The 27,378-nt window shown below is 38.3% G+C and overlaps 1 protein-coding gene and 1 non-coding gene across 4 annotated transcripts in view; one reads left to right on the top strand and one right to left on the bottom strand.

Annotated features, from left to right (window-relative positions):
- Positions 1-102: 102 nt before the first annotated feature.
- The window catches only part of PPP2R5E (protein phosphatase 2 regulatory subunit B'epsilon), a 127,839-nt gene continuing 100,563 nt past the window's right edge, over positions 103-27,378 (top strand). The window contains exons 1-2 of one of the 3 annotated variants that reach the window (XM_032482155.1): positions 103-687; positions 2,895-3,055. In XM_032482155.1, the coding sequence (XP_032338046.1) occupies positions 2,899-3,055 (157 nt within the window). In that variant the 5' untranslated portion in view covers positions 103-687; positions 2,895-2,898. Of the gene's footprint in view, positions 688-2,891; positions 3,056-27,378 lie in introns of all 3 variants that reach the window. The other 2 variants (XM_032482154.1, XM_032482156.1) reach the window with 2 other exon arrangements.
- Positions 23,578-23,649, bottom strand: TRNAA-UGC. Its single transcript has one exon. It is a non-coding gene; the product is annotated as a tRNA-Ala (tRNA).

The following is a 27,378-nucleotide window of genomic DNA, read 5'->3' as shown; positions in this document are numbered from 1 at the left end:
TGGCCTGGGAGTGAAGGCGAGCGGCAGCCAATGAAGCCGTGCTTCCCGTTTGAAGCCGCCAGTGAGTGGGCGCGGGAGGCGGGCGCTGCTGGCCTGAAGGTTCGGTTGCGCGTGTGCCATGGACTCAGCCGCCCGGTGATATTGACAATAGGAGAGAGAAAGGGGCATTGACGGGGACTCACCGCGGGTACCGAACGGCGGCTCTGGCAGCGGCGGCTCCAGCTCCAGCAGCTCCTCCTCCTTCTCCTTCCTTCTCCTCCTGCTGCCGCTGCGGATCCAGTCTTCCTCCCTCCCTTCCCCCTCCCCTCGTCGCCGCCGCCGCCGCCGGGACCGGGGCAACGAGCAGAGGCGCCGCCCGCCGGGAATGTGAGCGAGGAGCCACCGGCGGAGCCGCAACGGGGTCGGTGCCGATTTGATGGGACGGGCCCGCGGGGGAGGATCGTGAGGCCGCCGCCGCCGCCGCGGGAGCGCTGAGGTTCAGGTCCGGCCGTGAGGCCTAGAGGCGCCGCCGCCGCGGAACCGGAGGGACGCCGCGCCGGACAGCCGTCGCCCCGGGCTCCCTTTCGCTGTCCGGACCTCCCCCCGCACGTCCCGGTCCCGCCACCCGCCCCCGCTGCGGCCCTCTCTCCCATCTCCCGCCCCTCGAAACCACAGATCATCTTCGGATTCTTCTCCAGAAGCTTCAAGGTAACTTCGTCCCTCCAGCACCGCGGCTCGTCTGCTTCCTTTCCTCCTTCCCTTCCTCCTCCTCCAGGAGAACCTGCAGGGCACTGGCCTCGGAAAGGCCTGGCCCGGGCCGGAGAGGGGTGCGGTGGGGTGAGGTGTGGGAGAGGGAGCGCCGGTCCCACTTGTCTGATTTACCTGCAAATGCTTCTGGTGATGCCTCTTATCCACTCTGGCCCCCTCCCCCCTTTTCCTCCACCTTCGGGCATTGGAGGCGTATTCTTGTCCCCCTTTATCCACTGACGGGTGCGGGGTGGGGGAAAGGGAATTGGTGTAGTGAGAAGGATTCTGTGGCAGCTTGGGGTGGCGGAGGGTGGGTGGGAGCAAAGGGAGTATGTGAGCATCCCTACAGACAAACCCCTTCCCTGGCTTTTCCCTCCACCCTAGTACCGCCTTTGGATTATCCTGAGCCTTGGAAATGCCCCGTGCCCGCTGCTTAGAGGATGATAAAGCTTCAGGCGCTTTGGTCCAGGGCGAAACCTGTTTCCCCGGGCTTTGCACCGACCCGTTGCCGCTACTGCACGTTCAGTTTTGCAGCGCTTTAGGGTTGAGATCCTTGACGTTTATTATGGGCCGCGGGCGTAAGGGGCAAATGGTTAAAATTTTTTTTTGCTACCAATAAATCATCTTTAGAGATAGGAGGTGAAGAACCTTTATTTTAAGAAATGAAGAATCTTGTCTTTAAGAAGCAAAAAAAGTGATGCAGAAACAGAATTTACTGAAATCTTGTGTTGTGAGGGTTAAATGAAACCTAAGTAATTCACATACCAGATTGGAAAAGCGGTCCCTAAATTTCCAACATACAAATGTGATTTGGAGCTTCTTGCTAATGCAGTCTTTACGAACATTTTTAAGTGATTTTACTTCTTCTGTAGTTATTCGTAGTTTGCAATTCCTTTTTATCTGTCACATTTTATTTAATGCTTAATTAGATAGATTGCTAAAAACTTTAAAAAAAAATAGAGAACCAAACAAGACCTCAAAATTCCACACCTCAACATCACTCGGTTTTGTTTGTTTTTTGTTTATGTTTTTGTTATTTTTACTTTGCCAGAATCCAGCTAATCCAGGTAACTTTTTATTCTCACACGTTCACGAAGAAACTCCCTTACTCTTTTATTTAGAGGTTAAAAAACACTTATGTATTGGGATGACAGGTGAGTAATTGCATTTCAGCATTTCTCCCATATGCATTATTTCTATTCAAGTCTGCCATTAATCTTGCATGGAGACTCAGTGCCACGGAGATGGTGGCATCTGTTTAAATTGGCGAATGAAACTGAGCTTAATGCTTGTTACTTTTAAGAAATAGCCCTTATTTTAATAATTTGAGAAGGTTAAAAAAATCCAAAAGAACTGTTCAGTTCCATTAGTTGGATGGAATGAAAATTAATATTTGATGATGAACTTAAAGGGAACTCACTTGGTTGTCTGTGGAGGCTGTGAATTTATGTTTTTATTTCAACTTTGGTGCACAGTTTCATTATAGTTTGTTAATTAAGCTTTAGTAACTTCAGATGGTTTCATTCAAAAAGAAGACTTCTTTGAAATGATTTTAATTATGCCTTTTATGTATTCGTTTAAAGTAATCTAGCTTGTCCTCGTTTGTGGTGTGGTGTAGTTTATCATAGCTAACACAGCACATTGCATTTAAAGTCATGTCCAGGTAATTCAGAAATTCCAAGTTTCACCTTGCTGTGATACATTGGTGTAGATTCTTGAAGTACCATAAGGGTTTCAACTCTAGAACCCATTCATAATATTAAGTATCTTGGAAAATGTTTTGGTGGAAGTTTTCCAGCTGCAGAATAGCTCCGGAGTTACTTCAGGAATCTCAAATTGAGAAGAGCTTTGCAGTTAGAAAATGAGCACGTGACTTAGAAGAGTTCACATATGAATGAGCATCTTTAATGTATGTTGTAGTGGGAGAAGTACAAGGCGTTAGCATTACAATATCGCTTACATGGTACTTATGTTACTTCTGTTTTCCACCAAGTTTTCACATTTCCTCATTGAATGTATGAGTGTTCTTAATTGATTTTATTTGCTTTCTTTTTCACGTATTCCCATTTTCATAAATAGTGTGTATGAGAATTTTCGAATTTGTGTGTAACTCACAGGTGTGCTTCCTTCTCAGGAATGTGTTGATGATACCTCTTTCTCTTCAGTAGGGATATGTCCTCAGCACCAACTACTCCTCCATCAGTGGATAAAGTAGACGGATTTTCTCGGAAGTCCGTCAGAAAAGCCAGACAGAAGAGGTCGCAAAGCTCCTCACAGTTTAGGTCTCAAGGCAAGCCTATTGAGTTAACACCTCTGCCGCTGCTAAAAGGTAAGTCTCATGACCAGGTGATGGGTTTCTTTTCAGTTGATTTTTTTTTTTTATATCTGTATAAGTTTTCTTTTTGTAGAGTTTCATCTTTGTTAAAATTCTGTATTGCAAATTGAAGGGATGGGAGATTTCAGACCTCCTGAAGTAACTGGTGTGACCAGATACACCCACTCTCTTTTTAAAAGGGCTCGGTTTAAAATAAATAGCTGTGGACAAATGAAAAGAGATTTATTATCAGGAGAATCTCTCACAGTGATAAGCAGAAAAAACTGAATGCCCGGGAAACTTTAAGATGTCTAGGTCTGTGTTTTTCTTTTTTCCTTCTGTTGACTTTTAGATGTATATACTGTGTGCAGTGACAACTACAAATTATACAGACTTAGTCACAGGAAGTAAAACTAGTAGAGGAGATGGTACCATTAACTTTCATATGGAAAATTATGTTTGAAAGAATTGATTTAAAATCGAGAAAAAATGGTCAGTAATTGATTATATACATTCTTGTTTTCAGATTTGACAAATAGAAAACAGATTGGATGATCATACTTGTTTATGGAATGAATTAAGGATATGTTTTTAATATGAGAATTGTTTTTTTCTAAATTAAATCTTCTACCTTTTGTTTGATTATGTGGGTACTTTTTGTTCCTTTTAATTTTTATCTTTTTGATATATGTTTATGAACAAGCATTGTTTGAAATGTATCAGAACATAGTGTTTATAATGTGAAACTATTAGAATCTACCTTTGAAGGTAGATTTTTGTCTGCTGAACACTTAAAATGAGGAGAAAGGGGATGTGAACAGCACAATGCACTTTAGTGGCTCAGAGGAAATTTTAAAAACTTGGTTTGCTAGTTATTGAACATTTATTTCTATAACAGTTTGTGAAATCAGAAGGTATTATGAGAAAAACTGAAGTTTGACTACATCCTCAAAATGTAGCTTAGGATATTTCAAAAGCTACTATTTTTCCCATGTGACCTTGTTTTTAAAGGGAGGGAGATTCATAAATGAGATTCTAATGTTTATACTTGAAATTGGTAGATGTGAAATGAATCCTGATTACTGTAAAAATGCTGTATCCACCAATTAGTGAAGATGAACTTGTATGAGTTTGAGGGGAGAAAATTTTGGCTAAAGATTTTGCTAGTCAAAATGAAAATAGTCTTTATGAGGCTTTGGAAGAAAAATGAAGGAAAAATTCTCTGAGTATAAAAGTAATCATGCTTGAAATACAAAGTTGGGAGCTGTATTTGTTTCTTTAGTAATTTATTTAATCTGGACTAGACATATAATAGCTATTAGCATCTATATCTGGAAAAGGACTTTGAGGAAGCAGATTAAACTTTTTTAGTGTTGTAACGCATTTTAAACTTAATTGTTATATTAATTTCTTGGGGCTCATGGTAAACATTTACATTAGAATTTAACTGACACTCAGAGCCAGCATGTGGTTTTGTGGGTGATGGAAGAGGCATGCATGAGAAGAATTTGGTACATGTTTTAATATTTTGTTTTTCCTTGTCTCATTTTTAAAAATTGTGGTAAAATATACACAAGTTTGACCATTTAAACTATTTCTAAGTGTGCATTAAGCGTGGCATTAAGTCCATTCACATCGTTGTGGGTTTATCACCACCACTCATCTCCAGGACCTCCACCACTATGTTTTCCCCAGCCGAAACTCTGTATCCATTAAATACCAACTCCTCTTACCCCTACTCCTAACCCCTTGGCAACCACCATTCTACTTTCTGTGTCTGTGAATTTGGCTGTTCTAGGTATCTCATATAAGTGGAGTCACACAATGTTTGTCTCTTCTGTGGTTGGTTTATTATACTTAGCATAATGTCCTCAAGGTTCATCTGTGTTGTAGCATGTGTCATACTTTCTTTTCTAAGACTGAGTAATATTCCATTGTATGTATATACCCCACATATTGTTTATCCACCTGTCAGTGGATACATGGGTTCTTCCATCTTTTGGTTATTGTGAATAATGCTGCTGTGAACATGGGGGTACAAATATCTGTTTGAATTCCTGCTTTCACTTCTTTTGTGTATATACCCAGAAATGGAAATGCTGGATCATATGTTTAATTTTTTGAGGAATTGCCATACTGTTTTCCATGGTAGCTACACCATTTTACATTCCTACCAGTAATGCACAAGGCTTCCAGTTTCTTCACATCCTCACTGACACATGTGACTTTCTGTTTGTTTTTTTTATAATAGCCATCATAATGTGTATGATGTATCTCATTGTGATTTTTATTTGCATTTTCCTAATGATTAGTGATATTGAGCATCTTTTCATGTGCTTATTGGCTATTTGTATATTCTTTTCTTATATTTTAAGTGGAATCTGGTGGTATTGAAAAATTTCCAAGAACTCTGCTCTCCAAGAATATGATTTTTGTGAACTTGTGTATTTTGCCAGCATAAATAGGAGAATTGGAGAGCAACAGGATTGTATCGTACTAGGTACACCCATAAGCTTAATTCCAGACAGACTAAAAGTGACTCTTATGTAGTAAGCACATTCTGGGAAATATTCTGGGAAACATTCTATAAACTAGATTTCCATATTTATAAAATAACAGTATAGTTATATAGAATAAAGTATAATTATATATAGACTTCAGAAATTTGTATTCACTCGAGTTTTATAGTGAGTGTAAAGAGTTAAATAACATTTATTTTCCTTAAAATAGATTGACTTTTATTTGTGTGCCTTCTCACCAACTTTAGGAAGTAATTTATGAAATAGAAAATATAGAAGGAATTTTTCTTTCTTTCTTTTTTTTTTTGCCATTTTCTTAGGAAAAAACAGAATAAATTATATGCATGCCAAAGGATAGTTATTGATTTAATTTTCTGTAGAATTGCTTTGACTAAATTGGAAGGTTTGAGTTAATTTTATTTGGGGGTGTAGTATAAATTACAGTTGAATTTTGAAGTTACTTTAAAGAATAAAGTAAAAAAGATGTCCTTTAAGGTCTTTAATTTTAGGGGAGTTTAAATTGGGAATTGTGTACATATAAGAATTACATAACCCATCTTTTTAATATGTAATTTTTGAGAGCTCAAAAATTAGGTGTTCCTAATGATCACTTATTTTGTATATTGCCTTATAAGAATGTTTATTACATGTATCATAATATTTGACTGACTTATAGGTAATACTCCCACTACTCCTTAGCATTTTAAAAGTCTCTCTTCACTTCCAGAACTGTATAAAAGTGAAAGGAAAATTTCTTCTAGCTTGCTCTTTTTCTAATAGGTGGGGTTTTAGAAATTTGTGATCAATGATGTTATTTTCTACAGAAAGCAACACCCCTATGTAGTTCTGTAAATGTACCAGAGTGACCTGGCTTTTCTGCAATAATGAAATTGCAGGATAAACTTTGACATACAGATATTTGAATTTACTCCATCTTTATGTACTACTGAAAATGTCTTCAGAGAGTCCTAAAGTTTTTGAGCTTGAAGGACTCTTACTCATTTTCCTGATAAGAGAAATCCAGTAGAGGTTTAGTATCTTATGTGCTTGTTAGTAAGGAAGTAAAGACTTGGGTGCTTACTTTGTGCCTCCATAGCAGGTCATGAAACACGCTTTGATAGTTACCTAGGTCAGTCACTGAAAAAGGCCAAAATAAATGCTTAGGCACACATCAATAATAATCACAATAATAATAATAACTGTTAGTAGTAGGCGTATCTGGTTAGGTGGTTTATTTCCTTACCCATGCCTTACTTTCTTCTCTCTTTAACTTTAAGATTATTTAAGTTTAGATTTGAGTGAAATGTTTTTGAAAACTACCATCCTCTTTGAAAATGGGATTAAAATGAAAGTGGCATCATTGTTGCTAGTCTCACAGTTCGTGGGTTTCTGAGGCATTTTCCTCATAGTTTGGATAGTCAGTGTTAAACATTCCAAAAACTTTGATGACTGAGGCTGAAAGTCTTTGCCTCTTGGTGTGGAAACCTTTAAATTGGTAACGTATTTCTGTAACACTCATTCTCTGACTTTTTTTTTTCAATCTCTAGGTTTATGATTCAGCTTACATTTTTATTTTTTAGGGTAACAGTCTGTAAGGAGCTTAAAAATTCCAATTTAAAACCAATTTTTGTGCTTTTTAAATTATTGGGTGGGGTAATTCCTCTTTCATCTGTATCTGCTTTGTGTAGTGTAAAGGAATATGCAGATATAATTCAGTTTTTCTGATGGACTAGTCCTCTAAACTGTATTTATAGTGGGAGCAATCTCCTAAGAAGTGATGTTTTCTATTTTAGTGTTTACCAACCTCCTTGGAGGGGATGCTGCGCTGTCTTAGGGCAAATACATGGTACAAGTACTTTGTTGCCTGCAGGAGATCTGGCTCACCCCCTAGCTGTGTTGCCTGGGGCAAATGAATTAACTTCTGAAGGCTTGGTTTCCTTATCTGTCAAATGGGGATGCTAATGATAATCAGTAGATGTGGCAATGCCAGCTTCAGTGCATACTATCTATTGTCATTTAACTGGGGTTCCAGAAGTTAGAATATGAAGAATGTGGAATTATTATTTGACTTTTTTACATTTTCCTAGCAAAGAATCAAAATTGGAAATTTCTCTGAAAATTATGAAGCAAGAGCATAGTTTTGCAGTCATGAGTGTTTTCTCACTCCCAGATTCAAAGAAACAGTTTGCAGATGTGTTGAATTTAGTAGACTAGTTATTTTAAATATCTTTATTTGGAGATTTTTTTCATCTGCTGCGTTGGTATCCTGCTACATTTTTTAGTGTAATGCTTTTTATTTTTACCTTTTTCATTTTTTGAATAGATAATACAGGTATGTAGTTTAAATTTCGAAAGATACAAAAGGTTGTATAATGGAAAATCTTTCTCCCAACTTAGTTTTCCTAGTTAGTTCCCCTTCCCAGAAACAACCAGTCATAATATTCCTGTATTGTAGGTATAGACATTCTTTCTGCCCTTGACTGAATTTGAAATGCATTCAGCAGCCTGAAATTATATGCATACTTTATATGCTTATGTCCACTTTTTTTAAAATGGGAGAATTCCAATCCAGTTTTTCCGATTCTCATAGGGGTGTCTGAATCAAAAAAGGGTTAAGAACCATCGATCTAGTTTGTACCGTACGTTAATGATGTATATTTGTCGGACAGCTAAATTATAGTTGTGAATGTGTGTACGTATGTGTGAATGGTTTTTAAAAAATAATCATAAGCCTTGCTTTTGAACCAGAAGACCGTCTATAAGTTAATAGGTGTTAACACTCAGCTGTGCAGCCTTTGAAGCAATGTAATATTTTTTGGGGGGGAAAGAAATGAGAAGATCTTGCACAAAACCAAGGTTCAAATCACACTGTTTTCATGTGTGAAAGATTACACTAGTTGTAGTAAAGAGGTATTTACTTCACTTTTAGGTGGGATTTTTTTTTTTAATATGTATGTCCTAGTAGTTTGTTTCTATAGCATAGAGAAAATTCCCATACAGAGTCTTATGTGGGCCAAAAGAAATTGAGAGTAAGCATTCCTGATTTATGAATCATTTAAAAGCAGGGTAGCAGCTTGCACTCATAACATCTCAGTGTGATAATTATTGCTTAGCTCTTGACCTAAGTTTCATGGATGTTTTTGGGATGGAGTCTGTGCATTGTGGATGGGCCTTAGAGTTCTAAGAACTTCTTAAAATTACATGTAAAGTTTCTGTGTATGTGCTTTTTTTTTTTGGGGGGGGGGAACAGGGTTCATTGTTTTCATCAGATTGTCACCATTCCTGCTCTTTCCCCAGAGTTAAGAGCTTTTGGCTTAGACTAAGAGATTGGAAATTGTTTTATTGTTTTTCCTGGGTATCATGTTAGCTTTATGTGTGCACACGTGCATAGGCTACTTACTAGTACATATTGTAGGCTTTAAACAGAATTCATCATGATGTGGGTCTCTCCAGGATGTAACCCAGCCAGGACATAAAAATACTAAGGTGCTAAATGAAACTTCTCATAAGATAAGGTGGTCTTTTTCTACCTAGAACTTTTCTTCTCTTAACTTTGGATCATTCTTCAAATTTCAGCTCAAAGGGGACCTTCTGAGGGACTGTCCCTCATGACTTTTAAAGATAGTCTTTTTTGAAGTTTCTGTCACTGTTGTTTCTTACATCGTATTTATAATCTGAAATTATTTTATCTTTGTTCATTTGTTGTTATCTGTTTCTCCTCCCCCATTAGAATCTAATCTTTGGTGTAGAAACCTGGCTTGGTCTTATCTATAGGGTCTAGAGCAGTGCCACATACATAGTTGGCATTGAGTAAGTATTTGTTAGTAAATGAATGAACGTTGATAGTAGACAACATCTAGATTATTAGTAATAATAGTATAGACATTTATTTTCCCATCCTGAATATTAAATTTTTTTCCCCGAAACCTAAGCCATGCAAATTTATTTTAACTTGTGATTTACATGAAATTACAAACTTGTTTAATGAAGACTTTTTGTTTTCAAAGGATCAATTTGCTGAGTGTTCACTTAAAATGCTGAGGGTGGCTCTGTGCTCTGGTATTTCTGCATGTTTCAGGTTAAAAACAAAAGTGGTATCTTGTGGAAAGAGAATGGAGTAGATTTTATGTATGGCAGACTAAGAGTTACTCCTTTTACTTAGGGGATTTGTTACTTTTAATTTTGCAGAAGTTAGGATGTTAAGTACAGTGAAATGCCTCTTTTTTACTGGTGTTTGGGAACTGAATTATGGGCTGATCATATCACCAGGCTTCCTTTCTTTATATAGTTTAAGAGAGAGATATTCATGTCTGAATATTATAATAACTTTCAGAGCAGGGTTTTATGTTCAAGTTTTCTCTTGTCTTTAAAACTTCTATTTTATAATAATGTTAGCTCTTATTATTAATTAGATTTTGTAGTGCTTGAGAAAGAACAGTAAAGTGTCTAGATATTTCAAAAAGGCTAACTAAAGTAGTTCTTTGATTCGTTTGCCAATAATGGCATTCTCTTTTACTACTTAAAAATATTTTTTTACCTTTTGTATTTGAAGATTTTATAAAAACAGATCTTAATTTTATGTTACAATAGAATTATGCATAAAAGAACATTAATTAAAAAGTATTATATTATTACCTAATATATAACAGTATGTACCTACTGTATGCCACATACACTACCTAAGGGAGGCAGCTGGCCTCTCTGAGGTAAGATTGGAGGCTCTCAGGTTACACACACCTAGGTTTGAAATCTTGGTCCATTCCCAGCTATGTGACTTCTAAGCACTGGTTTTTTTATCTCCAAAATTGGGAGAACATTAGACCCCACTTCATAGAGTCAGGTTAAGTGTCATCAAGCAGGTAGAACATTCAGCTCAGTGCTGGGTGCACTGCAGGAGATGAAGAATATTAACTATTACAATTATAGGAAAAACTGCATAATGGAAAATGCTTACCAATGTTTTTCAGTTGCTTTTTATGTCTTTAAGACATTATGTGAATTATTTCTATTTAAAGAAGAAAAATATGGCATATGTAGAGCAGCTGGAATTAGACTTTTAAAGTAAAAAGGAGAACTAGCTCTTATGGAACCATCTCACATCTCAGCATTACTGTTTAGTCAACATCAGTTTGAAACCAACTTCTCATTTCAAGAATAAGAACTTAAGGTGGCTAATGTCATTATTTTCAAGGGAAATTCCATTTGTGGAGAGTTACCCAGGTGACATTATTGTTTAGATAAACTTATTTTGAAAGTTGTCTACTAGGACAGGATCTGCAAACTTCTCTTGTAGTTGCTTACTCCTAGCAGTAAAAATAACAGATATCTGGTTATAGATTGTACGAATGTGCTATTATATGAATATATGACGTGCGTTAAAAACAGTCACAAACGCTGAAAGTTAAAAACTTTGATACTGAAAAAGAAAATGTGTAGATGTTCTAATACTTAATTTTTATACCTCCACTTAATTTTTACACCTCCTTTTCCCTTGCCCACATCCCCAGTGCATACACTAGCCCTGAGCACATCTTTGTTTTGATATGTATATATTTTAATGAATTCTTTTAAAAATATTTTATTTATTTGTTTATCATTGTTTATTTAATTATTTTTATTTTGGCAGGGAGGGGGAGGTAATTATGTTTATTTATTTTTAGAGGAAGTACTGGGATTGAACCCAGGACCTCGTGCGTGCTAGGCATGCACTCTTACCACTTGAGCAATACTCTCCCTCTGTTTTGATGGTTTGCTTCAAAGAGAGAACCTTCCCTTCAGGTTTTCAGCCTTGTTAATTTTGTAGCATTTTGTTTTGAGCCAGAGAGAGATGTGAAGAGTTGAATGAGAAAATTTCTTTCTTTACCTTCTTGGGGTTTTTGTCCCTGCTTTTGAATGTTTTGCACCTCAAAGAAGCAAAAATCTGAATGGGGGGGTTTTGCCAGTTGAAGGAGTATCATAGGTGGTTCTTTGTTGAGGGCTCTTATCTTGCTGTGGATGGGGGGTTTCAGAGGGCCCTTAACCCTCTTGAAATTCCAGGCAGTATTTTGTGTTTCTGTGCAGATTGACATTTGTCTGGGCAGAGGGTTGAGAGCTTTCATCAGATTCTCAAAGGAGTTTCCCCAACGTTGGGAACCATTGCCTTGGGTGGTGGGTGTCAGTTTCCTCACTCAGAGCAAAGAGAATTTGTCATAAAATCTCTTTCTGTGTAGAAGGGATATCTCATACCAAGAGGTTTCTCCTACAGGTCTCTTCTGATTTTTAATTCTTTTTGATACCAAACAGAATTTTAAAGGGCTTTTGTAGATAGAAGTTACTCTATGACTCTGGTGTGGTTGTTTGGAAATTTTTGATTAGCAACATTTGAAAAATTAAGCTGGGTAAATAGAACTAACATTGGTAAAACTGAGTGTGCCCATAAAATAGTGTTTTCTCTGGAGCAGCTGTGAATCTAGAAGAAGTCAGGAGGGAAAACTCAGGTTATCTTTGCTGCTGAAGAAATAATTTAGTAACCAATGAAGGAGAAGACAAGTGGTATCTGTTGGTTCTGCTATGTCCCCAGAGATGTACCATCGGTGTCGCTTTGAAGCTTCCCAGTAACTCCAAGAGCAAGGGATTTTTGCTGTTAACTGAGGGTGAGGGCCTTGGCCATTCCTGCAGAGAGAGCTGGCATTGGGACCCCAAGCCGCCTGGTTCTGAAGCCAGGGTCTTCTCCCTTGTGTGCATTTGTGGGAGATGAACACAGGTAAGCACTGGAGGTAATGGCCGTCTTTCCCATGTTGTGCTGGGGTGACTTACTAAGTGAACCATCCTGCTGCTTCTTGTAAGACCCCTGACAATCATGAGGAGACTGAAGTGATGAGAAGAAGAAGCGGAGGTTAAGTGGGGAGCAGCCAGGCTGGCACTGGCATTGTGGATGGCAGGTGGTGATGGGGAAAAGTCATGGAAGAGCTGCAGGCCTCAGACTCAGCTCCTCCGAAAGGCCCGGCTGCGCCACCAACAGGCAGACAGGATGGAGAGCTGGCCCCTCATGGTCGCAGAGAGGGGAGGATGCCTCTCTGTACCCCTAGGGGACTCAAATGCTTTTACTATAAGGGCTTGTCAGCCATGGGGAATTAGAGTGTGGCAAATTGGTAGCATTCTGGCAGTGGTGTTTTGTACCGTTCATTGTCCCATCTTTGGAGACTATTGTAGAAAAATGTATGGCTTTTAAGTTTAGGTGATACCCTAAGTTTGTGAATTGAGGTCAGTTTTTTTTTAGGGGGAGTACTTAGGTTTGTTTGTTTGTTTATTTACGTGGAGGTTCTAGGGATTGAACCCAGGACCTCATGCATGCTAAGCATGCACTCTGCCACTGAGCTATACCCTCCCCTGCTGAGATAGTTATTTTAACCTCTTTGGAGCTTTAGTTTTCCCTTTTGTAAAATGGGACTTATACTTCCCAGGGTGGTCGTGAGCCTTGAGTTCATGTGGGCAAACTGCCAATGTGTGGTCAGTCGCATGATAAATATTTCTTCCCTTGTCTTTCTGTTTGCCATTGATTTTTGTTTGAGTCACTCCTGTGGCCCTGGATCATGTTCCAGAGCGCACGGTGTTGTGAGGGAAGAGATCTGGCAAAAGTTCATCCATTTCTGTAGGCACCATGCATGACTTTTATCTTAAGGTGATATTACATTTTAATGTAATTAGCTCCCAATTACTAGTGCCTGGAACATTGTTTAGAGTAAAATGGTAAAACCTTAAAAAGAACATGGAGAAAATTGAAACTTACCACCATTTCAGGAAAAGTACTGTCTTCTAACAAGGAAGATAAAAGCTTTGGAATTAGCCTTTCACCAAAGCATGCCCAGAAGACAGTATCTGGAAATGGAGGGGGTGATTTCTTTGCTGTACCTTATAAGGATGTACAGTGAGAGTTCAGGGTGGGTTCAGGCTCCTAAGTAGCTCTCTTACATTCTTACCGTAGTGGTTTGGAAAGCACAGCTAGCATGCACCTTGCACGTTATGGGCATGTGACACTTTTCTTTTTGAATGATTATTTTGAAGTCAGGGACACTCAGCAAAAAATGAAGCTTCTTTTGAAGGTCAGAAGGCAATTTCAACCTTTGACTCATCAAGTTAATTTTTCAGAAAGATAGTGATGAATCAGAAGGATTGGTGTTTTTCCCTAATTTGTGAGCACAAGTCAAAATGACTGGAAAGCAGATCGATCCACGGGACTTTCTGAAAGGAAGTCTCATTACTCTCTGTTCCATCCTCTTCCATGCCTCTAACTATGTTTGCTATTCAATTCCATCCGCAAGTGGTATAGCTAACTGATGTTTTTAATGATAACTAGTCACCTAGAAATAAAGTTCATTTCACTTTAAGAAAGCTTAAAGATTTTAATCAGTAACAGTTACGATGAAATTCTGAAACTCAGTAACCTCAATCTGGGATGCGGCTAAATCTTGGGGGAGCTCTTTCTGTAAGTTTTCAGGTATGAGGAGCCTTGATGTAACCTTTGGCTGCTGAGAAAACTTTGTGCTTTACTACCTAGAGTTAGATATTCTCTAAATATTTTGGATAGAGCTATATTTTATTGTATTTAGTTTATATCTTAACATTGTAAAAGGTATTTCAACTAATGGTGGTCTTTATTTAGGCTTTTCTGGTTTAGTGGTGTATCCTAGAAATGGGATGTACTTTAAATACCTCTGGGTTTAGGAGTGGTAGATCCTGTACTCATACTCTTGAATTATGGTGAGACTTGAATGAAATCAGTTGTGTGCAGATGTTTTTCAAAGTGTGAATGCAGCAAATAGCTATGAAAGGAGTCTGATTGTGACCTGGCTAAATCAGTCTTGTCCAAGGGCCTTAAATTCTCATTTTAAAAGTTGTTCTGTGGGCCATGTAATTCAGTTCATTTATTCATTTATTCATCACATTTCTACTGGATAGTGTGGTTCATTCATTCATTCATCCATCAGATTTCTACCGGGTAATGTGATGTTCTAGGCACTGTCCTAGGAACATGGTGATGAGCAAAAAAGAAGGTTAACCGGGTTCTTCTCAAAAGGCCATTGTAGCTGGAGGTTAGAGACTGACGGGACTATTTAGATTGTCAGGCCAAATCATCCAGGCTAGGTTAAAGTTTGTCGTTGGTCCTAAGGGCATTTGTACACAGCCATAAATATATAATGACAGCATATATAAATCACTCATAAACCTCCTACCCAGTCGTGAGGAATATTTCCCCTCATGTTTAGATATTCTTGTGTTATGCTTTACATTTTTTTTGGTTCTTTGTGATGATTAATAGCATTGTAATTACTTTGAGATAGTCTTATTGTTGGAGTTGGAATTTTAAAAAGTTTTTTTTTTTTGGTCATGGTAGCATGTGCATGTCATGATACTGAGGTTTCTTTGAAAACAAATCACTTAATCATTGCTTGCTTTTTAAAAATTATTACCAATTTACTTTCAGAGTATACACATGAAATGTACAAAATCTAAAAGACATAGCAAGCCTTTTTAAAACTAAAGATAATCTGTCTGTAGGTCCAGCTGCGTGCTCTATAGGTGGCACTGTGTTGTTAAAGTGCGTGATCTTAAGTTTTCATGCGTTTTAATTCACTTTTATGAACTGCTGCTTGGAATAGAGGGGGACATAATACAATAGATTTAATTCATTAAAAAGAAAGATTTAGAAGATGAGAGCTAGAATTACTGTGAGCACCAGTTGAAGTTCTTTAAGTGAGAATGCAAGCAACAGTAAAACCACAGTTAGGCAAAGCAGTTAATGTTGGGAGTGTTATGGTTACTGTGAAGACTGGGAAAAATAAATAATTGAAAGTATTTTAAACATGACAAATTGAATGAAGTTAAAAATTGAATCCACCTCCTTGTCACTTGCTAATTTAAAAATTTCCCGAGCTATTATGATTTACATTGTTGAGCATTATTGGTGCTGCGTTCTGTGGGTGGTGAAAATTGAGTGGAGTGAGTGCTTTCAGTACCAGGGCTTGAAGTAGAGCTGGATTTGCGATGGTTTACATAAGGAAAAAGCATCATTATCTCAGACTCTGACTGTGGGAGAGTCTAACAAAATAAATAAAAGGACTGTAAAGTTTAGAGTTTTTGACAGTCAGGGCTTAAATGACCACCCTTGTACCTAATGGTGAATGAATTTCAAAATGATTTTAGAATCATCTCATGGTTAGGCAAACAGCGTGCACTCCTGTGAGTACAAATCTATATTTTATGTTAACATAATCTTAGTGAAATTATATTTCTTTACAGTTTTACTTAATGGAGTACTTTTACATGTTAAGTAGGTAGGACACTTCATCTACATACATTACCTGCCTAGAAAGATACTCCTTTTTTATTCTGTACTGTCTCTTAAGAGAGTAATTTCTTCACATCAGGTCATCACAGTTAATGATTGATACTCATTTCTCTCCAAATAATGCAAGGATAACTTAGTAGTTATTTGCCTCTTTCTTGATGAGATAGCTGTGATGTTTTTTTTTGACCCATTTGGAAAAGATGAGAGATCAAGGACTCCTCCACAGGGTGGTTTTGAGGATTGAATGGGTTGGTAGAGTTAATGCTCAGAACAGGGCCCAGATCATGGCAAGTTTTATATAAATGGTAGCTACCTTTGTCATTGCTGTTGCTGCTATTATCATTTATTTATAAATAGTACTTATTGTCTGTATCCTAAGGCTTCGGTTTCAAGTGGATCCCATAAGGATGATCTAAAAATTTTTGTATACTATGTTTAGGAAGTGGGTGTTTTGTTTTTTAAAATCTATTTGGTCTATCCATAGACTGAATTGTTTAGGTGAAATAATATATTACCATGTATTCCATTTGCTAATGAACTTTAAAGAACATTTAAAATGAATTTTTGAGTGAAGTAACATTTGGAAGCTGTCAAAAAAAAAAAACCAAAAAACCAACTGAATCCGTGGACTTGACTAGTCTAGCCAGGTGTGAGCTGGGTTGCGTTATGATGGATGCTAAAGTATCGTGTTCACCTGTCTTCCCCAGCTGATGTGTTTGGTGCTTCGGGGTGGTGGTGGGTTGGGGAGTTGCGTGTGTGTGATGACACTGAACCCTGTCTCTGTGAAACATCAGGAGGGACTGTAGGTGGTTGCTAAATGTAGTTAAGTCGTTGGTAAATGCTACCTGGACAGATAGAAAATAGCTGTCAGCCTAACATCTTTCATTTAGTGGGAACACTGAAAAATCTTAAAAACAAAAAACAGAAAAACTCTAAGGAGTTTGCTACGAGTTTTGCTGAAGTATCTTTGGAGCAGGTGACTTAGAATATGAAATTCATGTGTTGGAAATTTTTCTTCATCTGTGAGTTTTTACCTAAATCTATTTTTATGAACTGAAATTATGGATTTGTTGTGCATGTGTAATTTTGATTAGCAGTGATACCTGTATTTAGTCTTTATTCTGTCCTAGACCTACAAAGTGTTTTTTTTTCTTCCCTTAATCTCCCCATGGGAAGTTATGGTCATTACCATGTCCAAACCACTCTTTTCTTATACTTATCTCAAGACAGTGTGTATTGTTATTGATACGTCTACAGTTTCTGTTGAGAAATAATGAATTCAAATAAAATAAGTGACTGTGAATGAAAATATTCTTAAAGGCAACATGTGCATGTATTTGAAGTAGGTATATTATGAGGGAAACCAAGGCTTCAAAAACTTGCTAGCAGTTCAGAGTTCAGTAAGTGTAGTCGGATTGGAATGTCAATCAGAAAAGAGCTCTCTCTTCAAAGTTATCCACCTCCTTGAGCTAGTAGATGCTGATGTTTCGGTCCTACCTTGAATTTTAACTTTTTACCCCAAAGATTTAAATAATGACTCAAAGACTGAAAAACGAAGGCTTCAGTCAAGGCAAGTCACTCTAGTTGTGTACTATATTGTTTGACTTCAGCTTTATTAAAGCTTGAGACAATTCCCAGACATTTTTCCCCCTCCCATTTGTTTAGAAAAATTTTTTTGAAGAGATTTTTTTTTTATTGAGTTACAGTCATTTTACAATGTTGTGTCAAATTCCAGTGTAGAGCACAATTTTTCAGTTATACATGAACATACATATATTCATTGTCACATTTTTTTCACTATGAGCCACCACAAGATCTTGTATATATTTCCCTGTGTTATACAGTATAATCTTGTTTATCTGTTCTGCATATGCCTGTCAGTATCTACAAATTTTGAACTCCCACTCTATCCCTTCTCTCCCCCACCCTTGGCAACCACAAGTTTGTATTCTATGTCTATGAGTCTGTTTCTGTTTTGTATTTATGTTCTTTCTTTTTTTTTTTTTTTTAAGATTCCACATATGAGTGATCTCATATGGTATTTTTCTTTCTCTTTCTGGCTTACTTCACTTAGAATGACATTCTCCAGGAACATCCATGTTACTGCAAATGACGTTATGTTGTTGGTTTTTATGGCTGAGTAGTATTCCGTTGTATAAATATACCAGTTCTTCTTTATCCAGTCATCTGTTGATGGACATTTAGGCTGTTTCCATGTCTTGGCTATTGTAAATAGTGCTGGTATGAACATTGGGGTGCAGGTGTCATTTTGAAGCAGGATTCCTTCTGGATATATGCCCAGGAGCGGATTCCTGGGTCATATGGTAAGTCTGTTCCTAGTCTTTTGAGGAATCTCCATACTGTTTTCCACAGTGGTTGCACCAAACTGCATTCTCACCAGCAGTGTAGGAGGGTTCCCTTTAAAAGAAATTTTTGACATTTGTTTTACCTTCTCTGTGTTGCCCCACCCCCCTCACCTTCCCTGCTTAGTTTTTTGGCAAGTGGGTTTACTTCTGGCCCTGCAGAGCTATGGCCAGGTCAGAAATACAGAGGTAGCTGGGAAGCTAGGGAGACTGATGATTAAAACAAAATGTTGCATGTTCAGCAGGGTAGGGTTACAGAAAGAAGATAGGTTTGTGAGTCAGCCAGCCAAAAATCTAGGAATTGCAGCTGATTTTCCTTGTAAGCTGGGTGACTTTGGACAAAACCTCAGTTTTCTCGTGTGTAAAGTGGTGATAATATCTATCTTGCAGGATTAGTTTGAGAGATGGTGTATGTGATATATCTAGACCAATACCTCATACGTGCTAGATACTTGGTAATTGACAGTTGTCATAATTTTTCCATCCTTGGGGTCAGGGACCATATCCATTCATGATTGTATTCACATTGTCTAGGGTGGTGCCCCCTCGCATTCACTACCTGTTGAGTGAGGCCATCCTTTCAGGTAGGAAAGGAATTCTTTATGTATACAAAGCAGTGCTGGCTCATAATATTGCTGCTTGATGCTAATGGACTCATCTACAAAACAGAAACAGACTCACAGACATAGTAAACAGCCTTATGGTTACCAGGGGGAAAAGGGGTGGGAAGTGATAAATCAGGAGTTCAAGATTTGCAGATATTAACTACTATATATAAAAATAGATCAAAAAAAATTTCTTCTGTATAGCACAGGGAACTATATTCAGTATCTTGTAGTAACCTTTAATGAAAAAGAATATGAAAATGAATATATGTATATATATGTATGACTGAACCATTATACTCTACACCAGAAATTGACACATTGTAACTGAGTATACTTCAATTTAAAAAAAGGTAAAAAAAAAAATATTGCTTCTTACTCAGTCCTTTTTCTTTTCTTTTTTTTTTTTTAACTTTTTTTATTGAGTTATAGTCATTTTACAATGTTGTGTCAAATTCCAGTGTAGAGCACAATTTTTCAGTTATACATGAACATACATACATTCATTGTCACATTACTCAGTCCTTTTTCTTTTCTGATTTGTATCTTAAATATTTTTTTAATGAATGTACATATATATTTTAAAATGAAGAGACCTTTGTGTTATGTTGTCTAATAAACTGAACATAGCTTTAAAGACGAATGTTTATAATTCTGCCCCACTCTGGTTAGCAGAAATGTTGCTGCTTTGGACAGGGCACAGTCTCTGAAAGGGTTATCAAAGGTTGCCAAGTGCTTTGAAAGGCTTCCTCTTCTGGTTTTATCCTCAGTGTCTTCAGCTGTGATTGGGAACCGGCTGTGTCTGTCTGGCATGCAGAAGACATGAAATGAGTGTTTATAGAACGAATGAATGAATGAATGAATATGGTGATTGTTCAGATACCAAAATTTAGTGGAGTCTTCATTGAGTAGTATTTATTTGATCAGCTTTGAAGAGCAGAAATAGTATACAAACATTAAATGAATTCTAATATCCCTTGACGATAAAACCTACTCAGTTTCCTGACACACTTCAGTTTTAGACCAAACAGAGATTTGCTGGTTCACAGAGTTGCTGCTGGCACTAACCTGACACTTTGCTGCACTCCTTGAAATATACCGTAGAAATCTTTCCACTGGGCTGGAACTGAGGACCTGAAAAGCATCACGTTTGTATAGTCTCCTCTGGGTGGGTAGGTGGGGGAGGTGTGAGAGTGAAAGAGTGAGCTGTGGGAGGGAGTGGATATTTCAGTCTTTTTTCTCCCGTTGGCCCCTCTTGCCTTGTAGGGATTTATGTCAGCTCAGATGCACGAGTTCTGGCTTGTCATGATTAATGAGAGAGAAGGGCTATAAAAATTACTACTCCGGGCCTCTGTGTAGTTTCTCTTTTCTCTTAGATGGACTTTCTTCTTCACCCAGGCTGTCCTTACTTTTGTTTGGTGTGTGTTCAGGAAACCTAAAAAAGCTTATTTTAGTTCTATCCTTAAGCAAACATAATTATAAAGGACATGTTTGCTTGCTGTAGTAGGAAACCCTCCCAGCTTCTACCCCCTGCTTCCCACCCCCTTACAATCGGTACATTTTCTTCACACTCGGGAAGAAGTGAATTTTAGGTTATCCATGTTTCTGTCCCTTCATTAGTGAATATAATTAAGAGGTGTGAGGATTTGATGTGGTTTGCTAAATTTTTAAGTAACATGAAGAACACACGTAGTGGTTCATAGTTTTGAAAATCTGTATAGGATTTGGGATGATTTTCTTCTACTAGCAGCCTCATTTTCTGGGCTTTTCATTTTGCTATGCATAATCTGATAGGACTCAATCTGTCTATCTGTCCTTGTCGTTTGTACTTGAAAGGAGCTGCAGTGTGTAGTCGGAATAGACTAGTCTGTGACCCTGGGAGGCCTTTATTTGGTGAGTAGAGCTTTAGAAACAGAGGTAATCAGGTTCTGTCTCCAGGAATTTCCTATCTTCCCAAAGACCCATTTCCACACGTCAAATATAAACTAAGCCCATAAACTCTGGCAAGTGCTTTCATTTAACCATCTAAACAGTTTCTGTTTCAGTTCCAAAAAAGGTAATTTTTCCTCCACCCATTAAATACTTAGGTTTCAAATTTTAGAAAAAAAAATTTGGAGGAAGAGTGGAATCGTTCACTGCTGTTGTATTTTTTTTGGTGTTAATAGATGAGCTATTTCAGAAATCAAGTTGTTTGGCATATAATAAATACGAATGTTAGATTTTTATAGAATTTGGAAAGCTCTGCTAGAACACACAGAGGATTCTACTTGATTCACAGGGGTAGCTTGAAAAAATGATAAATGTTTTAGTTTTGAAAAATGCAGTGTCAGATACAACTTTTAAGAGAGACATTGTTTAGAAAGAAATACAAAGAAACTGTTAATAGTCGTTATCTTTGGGGGAATACGAATGGAGGGTTTCACTTTCTACCTTGACATTTAAAAAAATTAATTAAAAGCTGGAAGGATAGTCCTGTGTCTGTTTTCCAAACTAATGAAAGTAAGCAAGCTAGTGGGAATAAAATGATCCATTTAACATTGAAATCATCAGATTAAGCCTTTAGAAACTCATTTGTAGTGTGAGGAAATACACATGGGAGTCTCTCCATACAGCATACTTATACTCAAAGTAATTAACATTCAAAATATTATTTGATGCATGTGTGTTTGTCCTTCTACCTTTCCATCCTCCATCTACCCATCATCTATCTACCTGTCTGTCTGTATCAGTCAAGGAAGAGTGATTTCAGGTCTTGATCTCTTTCATACAACTGGTTTCTCTTCTGTAAGGAAAGAGCTTTTATTGTTCATCTATCTCAATAACCTTGAAAAGCATTATTTTTGATATTTAGCAGGCGGATAAAGTACTTAATAATTTTCAGAAATGTTGTATAGGACATTGGCAAGATATATTCTATTGGTGTGAAATCTCTTATTCTTACAGTTTTCTGAGATTCTTACCTTGGTGATTTTATTTCAGGAAGAACTCAGCTCCTGGCTGTCACACATCACACTTTAATGAGCTACACAGTAATTTGCAACTTGTGCTCTCTCCTTTTCTAATCAGCTTATCAACATGGTACCTCTTCTGTATCAATTGACTTTAGAATTGAAATTTTGTATTTGTGTAATGCCGTTAGAGAAACCAAGAGAGCTTGGTGGTTCGCTTTCGATTTGGGGGATAAAAAAGATATTGAATCCGCTTTTGCTGTTTAACAAACCACTTCCAAACTTGGTGGCTTAAAACACAGCCATTTATTTAGCTCACTCTTCTGTGGTTTGGCAACTTGGGCTGGGTTCAGCTCAGCTATGTGATGGTCCTGGCCTCTGCTGGGCTCACTCATGTATCTGCAGTTGGCTAGTTCATAGTGATCTCATATACATATCTGATGGTTGGCTGACTGTTGATTGGCTGTGGCTACAGAGGTGTCTGGGCTGTGTGAGTGTCAACATTTAGCAGGTTAGCCTGGGCTTCTTTATGTGGTGGGTTGTGGGATTCTGTAAAGCAGTGAGAAAGGGCAAGTATAAATGCTTAAGTACTTTTCAGATCTCTTGCATTGTGTTTGCTGTTCTCTTATTGGCCAAAGCAAGTTACAAATGCGCTGAAATCCCAAGGGTGGAGAGAGACTCCACCTCTTTGTGGGAGGGGCTCTAAAATTATACTGCAATAGCATGAAATCAAGGAGGGAAAGGATTTGTGGCCATTTTTGCAGTCTGCCACAGATATTCTGAGGACTTCCACTCTTGGTTCAGTGAGTAATATCTCTCTTTTCAAATATCTGTAGAATCTCACCACTTCTCACTACCTCTCGTGCTACCTCTGAGTCCAGACCACTGTCACCTTTTGCCTCCTAATAGGTTCCTTGCTTCCACCCTTGCCCCTGTGTTCTGCACAGCATCTAGAGCAAACTTTACAAACTAGAAGTCCAGTCATGTTCTAAACTTTCCATTGGCTTACTTGTTTCATTCAGAGTAAAATTCAAATTCCCTGTGAGGCTTCAAGACTGCACGTTGTGGCCCTTTCTCTGACCTCATCTTGCATCATGCTTTTCCTCACTCATCCCATCCAGCTACACTTCCCTCCCTGCTGTTTCTCAGATACACTAGACATGCTCCTGCCTCAGGGCTTTGCATTTGCTTTTTTCCCTGCCAAATATTCTGCATGGCTCCCTCCTTCACTTCTTTTAGGTCTCTGTTTATATGACACATTCTCAGAGATACTTTCACTGATATCCCTGCATAAAATAACGTTCTTTCCTACCCATCTCTGGCTAGCTTTCTTTTACTCCCTAGCACTTATCACCACCCAACATTTCTTTATTTTCTCTCTCCTCCAGTTACAGTGGAAGCTCCTTGAGGGCCGAGATTGAGTGTTTATCTGCAGAACAGTGTCTGGTGCAGGGTGTGCGCTCCCTGAGCCTCAGTGGAATGACTGTTAAGTGAAATTTATTGCCTGGTCTTAGTGGTGGTTCTTTCGTAGAGCTGGTGGGGACTGTGTCCCATCATTGCTGGGCTAGAGGCAACCTCTCTCCTCCCCCTGCCCGATGCTCAGCTGAACTGGAGTAATGATATTTAATGAAGCATTCACCCTATTTCCCTTAAAAAATTCAATTGATTTAAATTTTTTAAAATAAATTTTACTTTATTTTATTAATTTTTAATCAATTTTTCTTATTTTTGGGGAGAAGAGTAATTAGGTTTTTTTATTTCCTTATTTATTTTAATGAAGGTACTGGGGATTGAACCTAGGACCTCATGCATGCAAAGCATGCGCTCTACCACTTAACTATACCCTCCCCCCTCAAACAATTTAAATTTGATGACTTTTGGATCATTATTCTTTATAAATATCTATCTTCATGGACTTTGATATATAATTATGCTGTTTTATCCCTATGGCTGATGTAAATACATAAATATACATTTGTATTTTTTTGCAGAGGGTGGCGCACATAGCAGACTCTTTAGGCGAGACGTGAAGGCCTAGTTGTGGTGATGTTAATACCCTTTTTTTTCGTTAATACCTTCTTGTGCTCTTGAAATTCCTCCCATCCCCCAAGCCTCTTTTTTTTTTAAGACCTGTACACCAAATTTAGGTCCCGCTGGGCCAGGCTTCCTGGGCCAGGCTTCCTGGGAGCGTTAACTAAGCCAGCCATAGAGTTGCTGTCCTTCAAGTGCAATTCTTCTCTCAGATGCCTTTCCTATAGCTGCTTCTCAGGCTTTAAATCTGAATTCCATTAGTCCACAGGAGTTACCGTCTGCAAGCGTGTGTTTGTAACATACAGTCAAACCTCTAATTGGAGTAATGAGGTGGGATGGGGATGAGTAGGAGGAAGGGCTGTCAGGCTGAGTGAAACCTCTGAATCACAGAATATTTAAAAATAAAGACAATTATATGATTTTTAAATTATAGTGCGTATGGTCGACTAATATATAACTGGGACATAATGAGCCGTGCAAGCAGCAGTAATGGAAATGTTTACAATTCACAGCAGGCCTACAGAACAAGCTCAGAATGGTAAGCGGCAAAGGGTTGTTGGACTCAGAATTTGAAGGCTAATCCGAAGAAGCTAAGGAATCATTAATTTCCTGAACACTTTGATTTGAAAAAGTTACTGGTTTTTCTCTAGAATGTTCTGAAGTTGTGAAGACCTGAAAATGTGCAGGTACAGATTGACTTGTACTTGATTGTGATCACATTCTTCAAGTTTAAAATGAAAATATGGACGAGGGGGAGCTGAGACAGAAGATTTCACAGCCCCGGCTTCCTTCCCACTGTTCGGGTCATCCTCCATGGACACATCTTCTCTCATCCCAGAAAGGGGATGGGGATGTGTTAATTTCTGCTGCTCCAAAGCTGGTTGAGTTAGGAAGCCAGGAAGCAAAACAAGAGGGGGTCTTAGATAGTTTAGTGGAAAGTTAGTCCTGATGGATGGCAGCAGGGACTGGGGGACTATTCTGGACTCTGGCTTCTTATGATGGGTTGGACATAGCTAAGAACATGCACTGTGGAGGCAGACAGGCTAGAGTTTTGGTCACATTTTTGCCATTTACTATTTGAGTGATCTTGAGTTATTTAACCTTTCTACATGTCAGGTTCTTTTGAGATAAAAAGGGGGTGCTGATGGAGCTTATATCTTAGATTTCTTGTAAGGAGTAAATGAAGCTATATGTGAGAAAGGCTTCATGCTAGAAAAAGGCACATCTTGTATACTCAGGAATATTAGCCAACATATAGATAAGGCAAACTTTCTCAAGAATCTAGAAAAATGATGATACCAGAAGGGCTTAATTGGGCACCTGGGCACAGTCTTTTGTGACGTTTTGGCCCTTGTGAAAATATTGGATACATGCAGTTAGTTTGGGAGAGGGACAGGGAGAGGAAAGGGACTGTCATAGCACTCACAGGGACTGCAGCTGGGGTGGGGAGCCACTGGGGGGGTTTGGCAGGGAATGGGCAGGGCCTTGGACATGTGCACAGTGGCTCCAAAGAGAGGAGTGCGAAGTGTGTGAGGAGGGAAAAGTACGTGTGTGGTGGTGGTGGGGACAGAGAGCTGCAGGGGCAGGAAGAGAACACGGTGCATATAGGAGTGTGTTGGGGACAGCAGTGGGAGGGTGGGAGGTGGAATAAGGACTTACTGACTTCAATCTCATGATTACATCTGATTCCAGAGGCATTTAGGAACCACCTAAGCAAGGCCTCTACAAGGGGGAATGATACAGACTAAGGTGCTCCTGTTGGTATAAGACAGATTCTTAGGGTAATGCTCAAACTTACCCACTCAAGTGCCCCTAGACATAAGAGAATTAACCTTGTCGCAGTCATGCATCTTCTTTGAAGTCTTGTTTTTTACTTAAAAAAGAGAGATTTTTGCATTTCATAACATATTACTTCTTTTCATTCTAAAAATTGCTGTGGCTTCAGGGAGATGTACCATGTTTCTCCTGTGGCTTCTAGAAGACACTTGGATTAACTAGAAGCAAGGTAATTAACAAGTAGGGGATTTGGACTATCAGGGCCAAGGGACTTTAGGAAGGCTTCCTACTCAACAGTCTGCAGATGGGCAAGTGGGGCCCCTTGTTACTTGTCTTCCAGGCCTTCTTGGCCCCAGATCCTTTCTGTAAGGCATCTTGAAAGTTGTTGAAAGCCCATTGACAGTGCTGTAGTGCTCACTGCTTCCCCATCTTTTTTTCCTCTTCCCATGGCCTGAAATCCCCAACCTCTTACTGCTTTTTTTCAAACAATTTTATTAAGATATAATTTACATACTGCATAATTCTCATATTTAAAGTGTTCAGTATAGTGTTTAGTATATTCACAGAGTTGGGCAGCCATTACCACTTCTAATTTTAGAACATTTTTGTTCCTCCTAAAATAAACTCTGTACCCATTATCAGTTATTCCACATTTTCTGAACCCGACCCCTGCCACTCCTAGTCCTAGGCAACCATACTCTACTTTCTTTGTATAGATTTGTGTATTCTAGACATTTCATATAAGTGGAATCAGACAGTATGTAGTCCTTTGTGACTGACTTCTTTTCACTTAGCATGTTTTCAAGGTTCATCATGTTGTGGCGTGTGTATCACTGCTTCCTTTTTTATAGTTGAATAATATTCCGTGATAACACATTTTGTTTAGCCATTTGTCTGTTGGTGAACATTTGTCTTGTTTCCATTTTTTGCTGTGTTTTTGTGTGGACATATTCTCATGTTTCTTGGGTATATACCTTAGGAGTGGAATTACTGGGTCACATTATAATTCTATGTTTAACTTTTTGAGGGATCACCAAACTATTTTTCACAGTGGTGCGCCGTTTTGTATTCCCACCAGCAACGTGTAAGGGGTCCAATTTCTCCACATCCTTGCCAGCACTAGTTATTCTTTTGTCTTTTTGATTGTAGCCATCCTGTTGGGTCTGATTTACATTTCCCTGGTAATTCATGATGTTGAGCATCTTTTCATGTGCTTATTGGCCATTCGTATGTCTTCTTTGGAGAAATTTCTTTTCAAATCATTTGCCCATTTTTGGTTTGTCTTTTTGTTACTGAGTTACAAGACTTTTTATGTTCTGAGCACAAGATTCTTATCAGATATATGATTTGTAATATTTTCTTCCATACTGTGGGTTGTCCTTCACTTTCTTGATAGTGTCCTTTGAAGTAGAGAAGTCTGATTAAGTCCCATTTATCTATTTTTTTCTTTTTTGCTTGAGCTTTTCTTCCTGCTTTTTAATCCCAAGCTATTCTGTAGAGTACTGGGACTAGGAATAAGAGAACCTGGGTTTTAGTCAATTTTGCCGTGAATGAACTGGTTGACAGTGTGCAAGTCACTGTTTGCCTTCCTTCCATCAGACTGTCTTTCACGAAAGAGATCTTTAAAAAAAAAACCTCTAAACTTACCATGTCACTTCCCTCTTCACAAATGTCCACTGGTTTCCTATGGTCCATAAAGGATAAACTCTAAATACTTTAGTTTAGCAGTTAAAGCTGGCCCTCTCTATTTCTTTAGCACATCCTCTCTA

The sequence above is a fragment of the Camelus ferus genome, chromosome 6 (genome assembly GCF_009834535.1).
Source record: "Camelus ferus isolate YT-003-E chromosome 6, BCGSAC_Cfer_1.0, whole genome shotgun sequence".
Classification (NCBI taxonomy): Eukaryota; Metazoa; Chordata; class Mammalia; order Artiodactyla; family Camelidae; genus Camelus; species Camelus ferus.
Note: the sequence above shows the minus strand (reverse complement) of the source record. Positions and strands in the feature narration are given on the sequence as shown.